This window comes from Tachyglossus aculeatus, chromosome 9, assembly GCF_015852505.1.
Source record: "Tachyglossus aculeatus isolate mTacAcu1 chromosome 9, mTacAcu1.pri, whole genome shotgun sequence".
Classification (NCBI taxonomy): domain Eukaryota; kingdom Metazoa; phylum Chordata; class Mammalia; order Monotremata; family Tachyglossidae; genus Tachyglossus; species Tachyglossus aculeatus.
The window spans coordinates 10,651,073-10,664,268 of record NC_052074.1 but is presented as its reverse complement, the minus strand read 5'-3'; the positions used below and the strand labels follow the sequence as shown (position 1 = coordinate 10,664,268).

The 13,196-nt window shown below is 41.4% G+C and overlaps 1 protein-coding gene across 3 annotated transcripts in view; it reads right to left on the bottom strand.

The window, feature by feature from the left end:
• The window catches only part of UGP2 (UDP-glucose pyrophosphorylase 2), a 56,596-nt gene that overhangs the window by 2,217 nt on the left and 41,183 nt on the right, over nt 1-13,196 (bottom strand). For all 3 annotated transcript variants that reach the window (XM_038751294.1, XM_038751292.1, XM_038751293.1), the window contains exons 4-9: nt 9,155-9,340; nt 7,789-7,922; nt 5,964-6,261; nt 3,748-3,945; nt 1,535-1,777; nt 619-723 (exon numbers count right to left, since the gene is read on the bottom strand). In XM_038751294.1, the coding sequence (XP_038607222.1) occupies nt 619-723; nt 1,535-1,777; nt 3,748-3,945; nt 5,964-6,261; nt 7,789-7,922; nt 9,155-9,340 (1,164 nt within the window). The remainder of the gene's footprint in view (nt 1-618; nt 724-1,534; nt 1,778-3,747; nt 3,946-5,963; nt 6,262-7,788; nt 7,923-9,154; nt 9,341-13,196) is intronic.

Sequence of the window (13,196 nt, the reverse complement as noted above, 5' to 3'; positions counted from 1 at the left end):
GATTTCCCCTTGGAACTTGAGACTTGGATTTGGAGATGTTGCTCAGGCTTCCCTTGCCCTTTCCCTTCTCCTTCCCCCCCATCTCCCAGACCTGTATAGGTGGGAGTAGTTGTGGCCAAAGAAACACACCATGGTGAATCAGGACATTTAAGTAGCTGAGTGTCTATTTAGGCAGTAAGGTGATCCAGATCCTGGAGAGCAGAAGATGTGAGGGAGTAATGAAGGAAGGGCTAGAGGCTAGACATGGAAGAGAAAGCAGAGACAGTGGAGGAAAGGTTTCTGTAAAAAAAAAACCCAAAAAACCCGGTGGCTGGCTTCTGCTTAGAGTGGAAGTCACTAAAGGAGCTGGAGATGGCTGCTTTCATTGTCTGGTTGTCTTGCCCTGTAGTATAAGCCAATCAATCAATCAATCAATTGTGTTTATTGAGCACTTACTGTGTGCAGAGCACTGTACTAAGCGCTTGGGAAGTACAAGTTGGCAACATATAGACACAGTCCCTACCCAACAGTGGGCTCACAGTCTAAAAGCCAGCCCTGTTGTTATCCTAAGCGTTTTAACCCACCAATAACCTGATTTCCTAAGTTAACCAAAGGTATTTGGTGCCCCTGTTTACACACCTTTAATGAAACATTCTTGCCAAACGTCACATCTCCTGAAACTGTAAGATGATCCAGTTCAAGCATATCTGGTATACTCTCAAACCTCCTTAGATAGTCCTGAACCTGTAAAGGGGAAGAAAAAATATCGTTTAAAAAAGGAACAAACCGGAATCTAAGAAAAGCTGCTTATCAGACAGCATGAAGAAGGGATTTCAGTAAGATCCTATGAAGTTCCCTCATGTTGAGCATAAAGTGGAAAGGAGATAGGTTGTCATTTTTATTTTCTTTTTCAAGCAACCGTTAACCAGAAACTTTTGATGTTGTGTAACCTGCACTTAGCACGTTCCTGTGAGCAGGCAGCTGGCCCATACTGGCAGCTCCCTGCTCAATGTTTGAGGAGCCAACTTTTGGTTTCAAGGCAATACTACTGAGGGATGGTTGTAACGATGAATGTGAGGAGGAAGGGAGGGAGAGAGACAAAGTGATGAGTTTCTGGCCTCCAATGTGGCTCACAGTCTAAGAAGGGGGAATTGTCCAATTTTCACCTGTGCATTTTTCTCCAACGCTTAGCAATGCTTTGCACACAGTAGGGAATTCATAAATTACTACTGCTACAACTTCATCCAGACTAAGTCCCATTAACTATACTGATACAGTAAACATCCTAATTGTAAATATTTTCCAAGTTCCTTATCCACACTGTACTGGTAGGATAATCGGTCTGAAACATAACAACTGAGGATGTTGTGTTAATTCTCCATACGTTCTCTAAGGGACAGTAGGATTTTTTTTTTTAAGGATTTGGACATTAACTATTTAAAGTACTCAGATTACTGAATAAGCAACCCTCTTAGGGAAAGTACATTTAAAAATATTCAGGGAAAGCAGACTATGGGGATTAAGTTTTTAAATAGTTGAAACAATGGGCATTTACCTTTGTAAAAGAGCTGCCTAATTTCACCAGGGGCACTGTCGGAAATTCCCGCTTTTCACTCATTGTTAAGGATCCTGCATTAAGGCTGTACAGGTTAGACATCACGAGCAGAAGATCTGAGGTGGTTTTGACAGGCAGAAAACGACTCCGAGGAACATTAATCCCTAGAGAGTTTTCAAAACTCTTAACAGCAGCCCCGACCGCTGTCTCCAGCTGAATGACATTCAGGCCTCCATCCAAGGTCTGAAGGGGAGAAAAATTAAGGATTTAAAAACAGTCACTTTTGCTGTAATAGGTTTCCATTGCACAATTTAGATATAACATGATCAGTCAGGGATATTCACTGAGCGCTTACTGAGTATTTAAGTGGCTGGGAAAGTACAATAAGTATAGTAGAGTTAGTAGATGTGATTCCAGTCCTCCAAGAGCTTACAGTCTAAAGACATTAAAAGTAATTACAGATAGGAGAAATAGTAGAGTATAAAAATATGTACATAAGTGGGGCTAGGGTGAATATTAAAGTGCTTAAGGGGTACACAGCCAAGGGTATAGATGACTCAGAGGGGAAGGTGAAAAGAGGAAATGAAAGCTTGGAGGAGATACCATTTAAGGAGAGTTTGGAAGGTGGGGAGACTGGTGTACTGTCAGATGTAAAGTGGAAGGGAGTTCCAAGCCCAAGGAAGGATGTGGGCAAGGGGTCAGCGACAGGATAGGTGGGATTGAGGTAGAAGGGCAAAATGTGTGGATTGGAACTGGGTTGTAGTAGGAAGTCAGCGAGGTAAGGTAGGAGAGGGTGAGCTGAGTGAGGGTCTTAAAGCCGATGATGTGGAGTTTGATGCAGACATGACTGGGCAACTGTAGGAGGTTCTTGAGGAGCAGGGGGACATGGAACGTTCTTCCTACGGTACATACTTGTTCTGAATGTAACACGATCCACCAGCTGGCACAAGTAGATCTGGTGTAGGGGGAAAAAAAATGGCTGTGTGCATGCAGATGGTATTAATCGAGGAGCGGTTGCAGCTATGCTTCTCAGACTTTCCGTCAGCCGTACTGCAGTGTGCAGTACCTCGTCTTCTGCTTCTCCACTGTACGCTCTAGAATGTAAATTCCTCGAGGACAGGAAATGTATCTTGGGCTTCTGTTTTCTTTTCCAAGTGCTTAGTATTAAGTACTAAGTATTAAGTATTATTAGTATTAAGTATTATTAGTATTAAGTATTAGCATTAAGCACAGTATCAAGTGGCACTTCAAATACCATTACTGCCACTATCACAAGAGCAATGAGTGGCAAGGGTATAATAATATAAGGATTTGTATCAAAATGTTAGTCATGATGGCATCTTCCCCCTTTAGACCGTGAGCCCACTGTTGGGTAGGGACTGTCTCTATATGTTGCCAACTTGCACTTCCCAAGTGCTTAGTACAGTGCTCTGCACACAGTAAGCGCTCAATACGATTGATTGATTGATTGATCTTCAAACCCTCTAAATATTAGTTTCCCATAACCCGAGATTCTTCAAGACTCCAACCGCCATGCTGTAAGGGAACTGAATTTACATCTAGGCTACACATGCATTACAAGTCCAGGGAAGTGTGCCAGTTGAATGCGTGACTTTCAGAATAGTGCAGCTGAAAGAAATGATCTGTGAAGGGGGTATTCTGAGGACGAGTAGGGCCTATTCGATACAGCACAGGCGCGAAAGTCAGGAGACTTTTTTTTAAAAAGGCTGAAATGCTTATTATTTGCCAGGTACTGTACTAAGTGCTGAAACCTGTTTTCTAATCCTGGCTTCACCACTTTCCTCCTGTGTGACCTCGGGGAAATCACTTGACTTCCCTGTACCTCAGTTTCCTCATGGGGATTCGATGCCTAGTCTCCCTCTTTCTTAGGCTGTGAGCCCCATGATGGATAGGGACTGTGTCCGATCTGATTATCTTGCATTTATTTTATTTTGTTAGTATGTTTGGTTTTGTTCTCTGTCTCCCCCTTCTAGACTGTGAGCCCACTGTTGGGTGGGGACTGTCTCTATATGTTGCCAACTTGTACTTCCCAAACGCTTAGTACAGTGCTCTGCACACAGCGCTCAATAAATACAACTGATTGATTGATTACCCGAGCCCTTGGGAGGCTGGCACTTAATTATAATAGGAATCATAATTGTGGTATTAAGTGGCCGTACCCAACAGCCTCAGTTTACCTTCCTGTTGCTTACCTTTGGATTAACAATGATTTCCATATCAATGGAATTCTGCTCCTGTAGCCTTTTTATAGCCGAGAGAGAGATCCATAGGTTATTTGTGTTAAATATCTTGAATTTTGATACAGACTTGAATTCATCAACATGAGCTTTTGGAACTTGGGCTATCTCCACCAGCCGCAGTTTGCCTTCATATTGGGTGAGTGTCCCGCCCTGGAAAGGCAAAAAAATAAAAGAGTGGCAGGAACTGCTATTACACCCAGCCCAAGATTTTACCTTGCCCATGCTTCACTCTAGTACTGGGGGGGAAAAAAAAAAGAGATGCTGACAACAAGGCCCAGTGGAATAAATGGTATCGGCGGTAATCATTCATTCATTCATTCAATCGTATTTATTTAGCACTTACTGTGTGCAGAGCACTGTACTAAGCGCTTGAGAAGTACAAGTCGGCAACATATAGAGACGGTCCCTACCCAACAGTGGGCTCACAGTCTATAAGGGGGAGACAGACAACAAAACAAAACATATTAACAAAATAAAATAAAGAGTAATATAAAATAAATAAATAAATAAATAGAGTACTACACATGGTTAAGAGCCCTCTGCGGGACAAGGCCTGTGTCCAACCCGATCTCCTTGGGAGCCACCCCGGCGTTCGTTCATTCATTCAATCGTATTTATTGTGGGCAGAACACTGTACTAAGCGCTTGGGAAGTACAAGTCGGCAACATATACAGACGGTCCCTACCCAACAGTGGGTTCACACTCTAGAGCGTGGGGAAGCAGCATGGCTCAGTGGAAAGAGCACGGGCTTCGGAGTCAGAGGTCGTGGGTTCAAATCCCGACTCCGCCAAATGTTTGCTGTGTGACCCTGGGCAAGTCACTTCACTTCTCTGAGCCTCAGTTACCTCATCTGGAAAATGGGGGTGAAGACTGTGAACCCCCCATGGGACAACTTGATCACCTTGTATCCACCCCAGCGCTTAGAACAGTGCTTTGCACATAGTAAGCGCTTAATAAAATGCCATCATTATTATTATTATTATTAGAAGGGGGAGACAGACAACAAAATGAAACTTATTAACAAAATAAAATAAATGTACAAATAAAGAGTAATATAAAATAGAGTAATACACATGGTAAGAGCCCGCTGAGGGACAAGGCCTGCGTCCAACCCGATCTCCTTGATTAGAATTCTAATTTAGTGCCATAGGCACTAAAATGACTTGGGCATGTCAAATAGCCAGTGCTTCACACCATTACCATTTGAGATGCTCTCCTTTTGTCATCTCATATTAGAGATGAAAAACCTGGCCTAACATTCACAAGTTGGGGCACAAGCATACTGCATCCATTGGAGTCCTGGACTTAAGTGGAATTCCTCTAGTATTAGCAATTTTCTGATCCTGATGGAGGAGATGGGGCTCTGATCTTCTAAAGAAGTGGCAAAATCAATCAATCAATCAATCAATCGTATTTATTGAGCGCTTACTATGTGCAGAGCACTGTACTAAGCGCTTGGGAAGTACAAATTGGCAACACATAGAGACAGTCCCTACCCAACAGTGGGCTCACAGTCTAAAAGGGGGAGACAGAGAACAGAACCAAACATACCAACAAAATAAAATAAATAGGATAGAAATGTACAAGTAAAATAAATAGAGTAATGAATATGTACAACCATATATACAGGTGCTGTGGGGAAGGGAAGGAGGTAAGATGGGGGGATGGAGAGGGACACCCCACTTCAGGCCAGGCCTGCAAAAGGCATATGATTCACGACAAAATATATAGACATTGAAAGTGATTGTGTTAATGGAAGTATATATTAAACAGTGATCGTAAACTGACTATTGAAAGATGAATTTAATTCTATTTGTTCTGACAGTTTGACACCTGTCTACATGTTTTGTTGTCTGTCTCCCCCTTCTAGACTGTGAGCCCGTTGTTGGGTAGGGACCGTCTCTATATGTTGCCAACTTGTACTTCCCAAGCGCTTAGTACAGTGCTCTGCACACAGTAAGCGCTCAATAAATACGATTGAATGAATGAATGAATAGTAGCTTTTTGCCAAAAGGCAGAAATGTGAAGAGAAAATCTAGATATGAAAAGACACCGAATAGAGTGAATCCAAGAGAAAGTTTAAAATAAGCCATTTTCATAATATACATAGATACTAAAAGAATTTTAAATGCTAAGGAGGGACTCCTCCAAAACCTCACTGTATTTACCTTCACATCTGCTCTTGTTTTGTTTGTAACTTCCATGACAAATTCACAGCGTTTTCCATTAGGCGAGTTCATAAGATGATTAAGAATATACAAGTCGACGGTGGCACCTAAATTATCAATGTTGGACACAAAAATGTACTCCTTGCCTTCTTTTATAAGATTATCAAGCAAACCCGAGTTGTAGAAACTGGCGTAAATGTCACCGTGGCCTGGAGGATACCAGGCTTCTGTATTTTCCCCTGAGAAAGATACATCCTTTGCTACAGGCAGGAGGGATTCTTTATTAATTCTAGGATACCTGAAAAACAAAATGTTCTTATTAAGTATCAACTTAACAGAGGTTAACTCCCTCCTAAGGCTTGCCGCTAAGTTGAAACAAGGTAATCAAGGCAACAGCAAACCACTAAGGTCACTTGCCAGGACTTTAATCATTCAATGCGACCAAGACCCTTTCATGCTGCATCTCCACCAGTCACTTGGCGTGACTTAGTACAGTGCTCTGCACATAGTAAGCGCTCAATAAATACGATTGATGATGACCCACATCCCCCGCCCCACCCAAAAATTGGGGTCTTCCTTCAAGTGACTCCAGGTTGGGGCAGAGAGCATTTGAACATTGCATGGTGTTCCCAGGGCAGTTTATAAAATTAATGTGGGAAACGCACTCCCTTCTTTGTCTTAAAACTAGTGTTTAGGTCTAGGCTTAATGATGGCATTTATTAAGCGCTTACTATGTGCAAAGCACTGTTCTAAGTGCTGGGGAGGTTACAAGGTGATCAGGTTGTCCCACAGGAGGCTCACAGTCTTTATCCCCATTTTACAGATCGGTCAATCAATCAATCGTATTTATTGAGCGCTTACTGTGTGCAGAGCACCGTACTAAGCGCTTGAGAAGTACAAGTTGGCAACTTACAGAGACAGTCCCTACCCAACAGTGGGCATGAGGTCACTGAGGCACAAAGAAGTTAAGTGACTTGCCCAAAGTCACACAGCTGACAACTGGCAGAGCCGGGATTTGAACCCATAATGATAATAAGGATGGCATTTGTTAAGCGCTTAGTATGTGCAAAGCACTGTTCAAAGCGCTGGGGAGGATACAGGGTAATCAGGTTGTCCCACAGGGGGCTCACAGTCTTTATCCCCATTTTACAGATGAGGTGACTGAGGTGAAGTGACTTGCCCAAAGTCACACAGCTGACAAGTGGAGGAGTGGGATTTGAACCCATGACCTCTGACTCCAAAGCCCGGTCTCTTTCCACTGAGCCCGCTGCAGGCTTGAAGCTACTGTGGACTCCTCCTCCAGAACTTTGAGCTATAGAGGGCTGGGAGCTGATAACCCTTCTTTCCTTCCTTCCGCCAAATCCAAAGTTAACTATGTCATTTCACTATGACAAAGTTAACTATGTCATTTAACTATGTTGTCTGTCTCCCCCTTCTAGACTGTGAGCCCGCTATTGGGTCGGGACCGTCTCTATATGTTACCAACTTGTAATTCCCAAGCGCTTAGTACACTGCTCTGCACGCAGTAAGCGCTCAATAAATACGATTGAATGAATGAATGAATGAATTTCCCCCTCCTTGGGCACCCCACTGAAAAGCCGCTTTCTAGCCCCCCAGTTCATTCATTCAATCGTATTTATTGAGCGCTTACTGTGTGCAGAGCACTGTACTAAGCGCTTGGGAAGTACAAGTTGGCAACATCTAGAGACGGTCCCTACCCAACAGCGGGCTAAGACCCTATTCCATTGTGACCATTTTCCCCAGCAGCTCATTTCTCTCTGGTTAAAGCTCCCACATTACAACTGTAAATTCCTTAGTACTCCACCTGCTTTGATTGAAGGTATAGATTTTCACCCGGCAATGGCTATATTTCTGTAGAATTTTCTTCGTATCTTCATCGGTGTTGAAGGAGTTCATCAGCACAAGTGGAACGTCCGTGTTATAGGTTTTGTTCAAATGCTAAAACAGAAAGTGGACCGTGTAAAGCATTGTTAGGGTTTTTATTTAAGCTTTCTATGTGCAGTGGTTTTGCTCCCTTATAAAAAAAAAAAGTAAAATATTCACAGACATTGAAAAGAACCTGCAAGTGCTTCATTGGTAGTCAAATGCACAGATTTGAGAGCTTCACAGTTCCTCTAAGAGAAACAGCATTCCAGGCAGCCATAGCCCATAATCTAAGAGTCCCCAAATACTCTACAGCTCATATCGGATCCCAAACTTTGGGGTTTTTATAGAATTACACCATCAGTATAATATGCCAGATCAACCACCATGGATGATCTGTTCCTTCCAAAGAGTCTAATACCACACTAAAATGTGTAACATACTACCTGCCTGCTTTCTCTAGGACAAACCTCCATTTCAGACAAGCTGGCCTTCTCCTTGCCCCTTCTGCTCAATCCCCACCCCCACCTCTGAAGCTGTCTATACCCAAAATGCCACTTTTACTCCTTTACTTATGAAAAAAAATAAAAACAAAAAACCCACACAGCTCAAGTCCCATCTCAAGGAAGCTCTCTTTAACTCCTACTCTCTGGCACAAATAGTAACTCACTCCTCCCCGATATTTCAGTCTCATAATTATTGTACCCGTTGATACACACCAATGCAAATTTTGTGTTCCTTTTACTTGTCTCTCCTAATAGGTCATAAATTTGTTAGACTGCAATAAGCTCTTCCAAAGCGTGTGTTTTAACTTCACATCGCAGATGAGTAAAGTAGCAAAATTAGAGACATTCTGACAACATGCATCTCTCTGGATACAGTACAATGTGGTGACAGAAGTTTTTTTCACACATGTGAGGTGCCAAACACATGCTGAGGACTAAATGTGATATTTTGTGAAGAGGAAATTCTTCCGAATTCCAAGAACTGGCTGTACAATGATTTTTCTCCCTAGAGATACTCAAGTGAATGCTTGTTGAACAGCTAAACACTACGATCTCAGTTTCTACATCAAATGCCTGGAATTATTTTTTGTATCATAGATCAAGTAATCAGTTACTACTTTTTAGTTGTCAAAACTTATTATTTCAAACATTTTAAAGCTTCAGTACTTCACTAAACACAACTGTTGCAGTTCTTTGCCATTTTATTTCCTTACCTTTGGCTAATCTTTGCAAAGAACTTTGACTGAAAAGAGCTTTCAATGTCTCTTGATGAGGTCAAATAGTTTTTTTAAAAGATCTCACCTCAATCTGCTGAACTGTTAGATCCAGAAAAGTATTCTCATTCCGCACACTGATGAGACTTTTGGGGCCTTTACAGCCCATACTGGTACCCAATCCACCATTGAGTTTAACCACCACCAGTTTGTTCAAGACAGAAGAGATGTTGTCAGGTAAGCCCCTTGCCTTTATCTTTTCATATGGCTGAATCTGAGGTGAAAAAACAAAAAAAAAAAGTTTTAAAAAAGTATAAAAATGGCTTCAAAGAAATAAATGAAACATGTTCTAATGTTAATGACAGTTATCAAACTTTCAAGATTTTTCTTGTTCCTTCCCCCACCACCAAGATCTGGTGGGAAAGAATTTAAAGAAAAAAAATATTTTTCTTTTCTGTTGTTCAATACAACTCACTCTTCTCCCTCCAGTCTCCAATCTCATCCCCTTCTGACACACAGTTCTGATCTATGCTTAAAAAACACAAAGGAGTGCCTGTTTATACTGCTCACACACATGCGGAGAATAGGAAAAGAGGATTTACAGCACCTATTTGTCAGGGTGGTGACAATTCCCAACTGTGACCATAAACATCAAGGAGAAGGCACTGAATTTTTCTGAGTGCTTAATACTCTTCCTGAATATCAGGAAATCATTTGCAGCTTTTCTTTCTTTCTCTCTCTCTCTCTCTCTCTCTCTCTCTCTCTCTCACACACACACACACACACACACACACACACACACACACACAGAGAACGGCTTCCAAGATGATAATTTTCATAGGGACAACACATGAATGTAAGTGATGCCTCCTTGCCAAATGGAAAATGTTAATTCCCTGGAAAAAAAACACATAACGGGGTTGAATTCTGTGCTTTTGGTGGAATCACTGAGCACTGAAGTTACCCCACTGAGATACGGGAAAGAAACTGATTTGAAACCATATTTGTAGTCCGTGGAGAAAACGAAGTATGCTACCATTTCAAATAAACTCCCAGCACATGTGGGGAGGTGAAAAACAAAATGCCTGCTAAATTATCCCTTTTTGGAAAACCTACAGTAGGTTTTAGAATGGGCTTCATACTTCTGGCATAACAGAAGAGTCAAGAACAATTGGTCTCAGAATTGACAGCAAAAAGGCCTTAGTATTGGATTACCCTCCATCCCCAGACCTGGGGGTAGTGCAAGGACTAGGAAAGAACAGAAAAGGCCCTAAAGATGAAAGCAGAGAAAATTACCCTGAAATGGGCATTTCTGGCTACAGAATAGTCACACAATTGAGTTACAGATCTCTTGAGTGGGGGCTTTACTTATTTTACTGGCCAGAGCCATGACATGTCCCACAAAGAACTCTTCAGTCACTATTAGACTCTACTTCTTTGATGGTCTTCAAGATGATGCCTTAAATCGTCCCAGATTCCAAGCTGGGACATAAACTAATTCCAAAGCTCACAAATAATAACAATAAATACAATTGATTAATTGCCATCACCTTCCTCAAACTAAAGATTAGGAAGTTCACCGTTGTGTTGCTAGTGTAAACTTTTCAGGTAATTCTGTTTTAATTTTCACATTCCATTTCACCTACCTTGGATTATAAATAAGCACCTGCATATATGTATGTTTGTACGTATTTATTACTCTGTTTATTTTATTTGTACATATTTATTCTATTTATTTTATTTTGTTAATATGTTTTGTTATCTGTCTCCCCCTTCTAGACCGTGAGCCCACTGTTGGGTAGGGACTGTCGCTATATGTTGCCAACTTGTACTTCCCAAGTGCTTAGTACAGTGCTCTGCACACAGTAAGCGCTCAATAAATACCATTGATTGATTGAGTAGCAAGCTGGTGAAAGACAGAAATCAAGAAAAAAGGGACTTCCCCTCAGGAACCAACTACCTATTCATCCCCTTGATTTATTCTATCTCCCTTTATCATTTTAATCTTTGCCAGTAGCTTCAACCAAACCAGATACAACCTTTACAGGATTGATCCTACCGTTTCATATGAGGGGAAAAAAGGAAAATTAGCAAAACCTGCAAAACATATGACATAGTCATTTGGTTCAGCATTTTATCATTGCAACATATTCACAGACCACTGAAAAACTAAAAAAACACACACAATAAAACAGAACAGGCAGCCTATTGATTTGAAAGGGACTGGAAACTCTTTAGAAAAAAGGAATCTTTAGTGGGGGTCCCATACATGAGGGAATTTGGGAAAAGGATGCAGAGGTAAGATAAATGAGATCCACCCACAGAAGTTATGGTGGAGAGAGGGTAAAGGTCCTATTTACTAGTGTCAGGTGATCATGGAGTTTAAAAGGTTTTATGTTATAAATTAAGGCAGGAAGACTTTGTCCCTGTACTTGACAAAGCTTTCAGGAACAAAAGGAATTCACAGTCACATTACCAGGAACAAAAACCTGTAAAGACTGGCTTGATAAACAACTTGGGAAAAAGTTCATCTCATCACAATTGTCAGGGGACCTACCCAAAAATTTGTCAAGCAACAGTTGCTGATACACGGGGGACCTAGTAATCAGGATTTCGTTTATGGTGACTCAAAGCCTGATAGCCTCTTTCTCCTACCAATGAAAATATTCTAATAGAAATTTTGATGCTAAAATGAGCTAAATGAAGGGTTTTTTCTTAAAAAAAAAAATGGTACTCAATGTGAAAGTGTCTGTTTACTGCTGTACTGTACTCCCCCAAGCGCTTAGTACAGTGGTCTACACACAGTATGTGCTCAACACAGTTGAATGAACTGAATGTAAGAATGAGTTAAGCTCTTACTATATGCCATGCACTGTATAAAGCACTGGGGTAGATACAAGATAATCAGCTTGGACAGAGTCCCTGGCCCACATAGGGCTCACCGTCTCAATCCCCATTTGCCAGATGAGATAACCGAGGCACAGAGAAGTGAAGTGACTTGCCCAAGGTCACACAGCAGGTAAGTGGCAGAGCAGGTATTAGAACCCAGGTCCTTCTAAAACCTAGGTTCATGCTCTATCCACTAGGCCATGCTGCTTCTCTGGCTTCTTGCCACATGACTCAGTGGAAAAGAGCACAGGCTTTGGAGTCAGAGGTCATGAGTTCAAATCCCAGCTCTGTCAATTATCAGCTGGGTGACTTTGGGCAAGTCACTTGACTTCTCTGTGCCTCAGTTCCCTCATCTGGAAAATGAGGATTAAGACTGTGAGCCCCCCCTGGGACAACCTGATCACCTTGTAACCTCCCCAGCGCTTAGAACAGTGCTCTGCACATAGTAAGCACTTAATAAATGCCATCATTATTATTATTATTACTGGGGCAGCACAGAGTTACACCCAGGTGGGCACTTGATAAATTTCATTTGAACATACTAATGAGGGCGCACCATTAAGTATTTTAAAATTCATCAGATTAAATTTTTCTTCTTAATTCCTACTAGAGTTCAGTTTTCTGCATTTCTTCTATAACCATTAGTAAATAAACTACAAAACTGCTGGAATTGCAATTAACATTGTTCTGCTGCCTACACTGCCAACTCATTTCACCTAAAAGGCGTACAACTGCATTTTTTTAAAGGGTTTTTTTTTTTTTAAACATAAGTTCTGCTAACACCAGGGTGTTTCGTAAGACAGTTTAACAGTCAAAATAAGAACTGAATGCATTATTAATGGTTTCTGGACACACTGTGCCTATTAAGCAATAATCACAGCTATGTTTGGTTCTTAGTAGCACATTTCTTGGTACATTGGTTTGCTTAAAGCACAATACCTTGGTTGTAGTTCTTTGGAACAGGCACACAGTCTTCATTCTGGCTAGAGACTTTACTTCTTTCCGCTCCAGTTCACATCAATCAATCAATCAATCAGTCGTATTTATTGAGCGCTTACTATGTGCAGAGCACTGTACTAAGCGCTTGGGAAGTACAAACTGGCAACACATAGAGACAGTCCCTACCCAACAGTGGGCTCACAGTCTAAAAGGGGGAGACAGAGAACAGAACCAAACATACCAACAAAATAAAATAAATAGGATAGAAATGTACAAGTAAAATAAATAGAGTAATAAATATG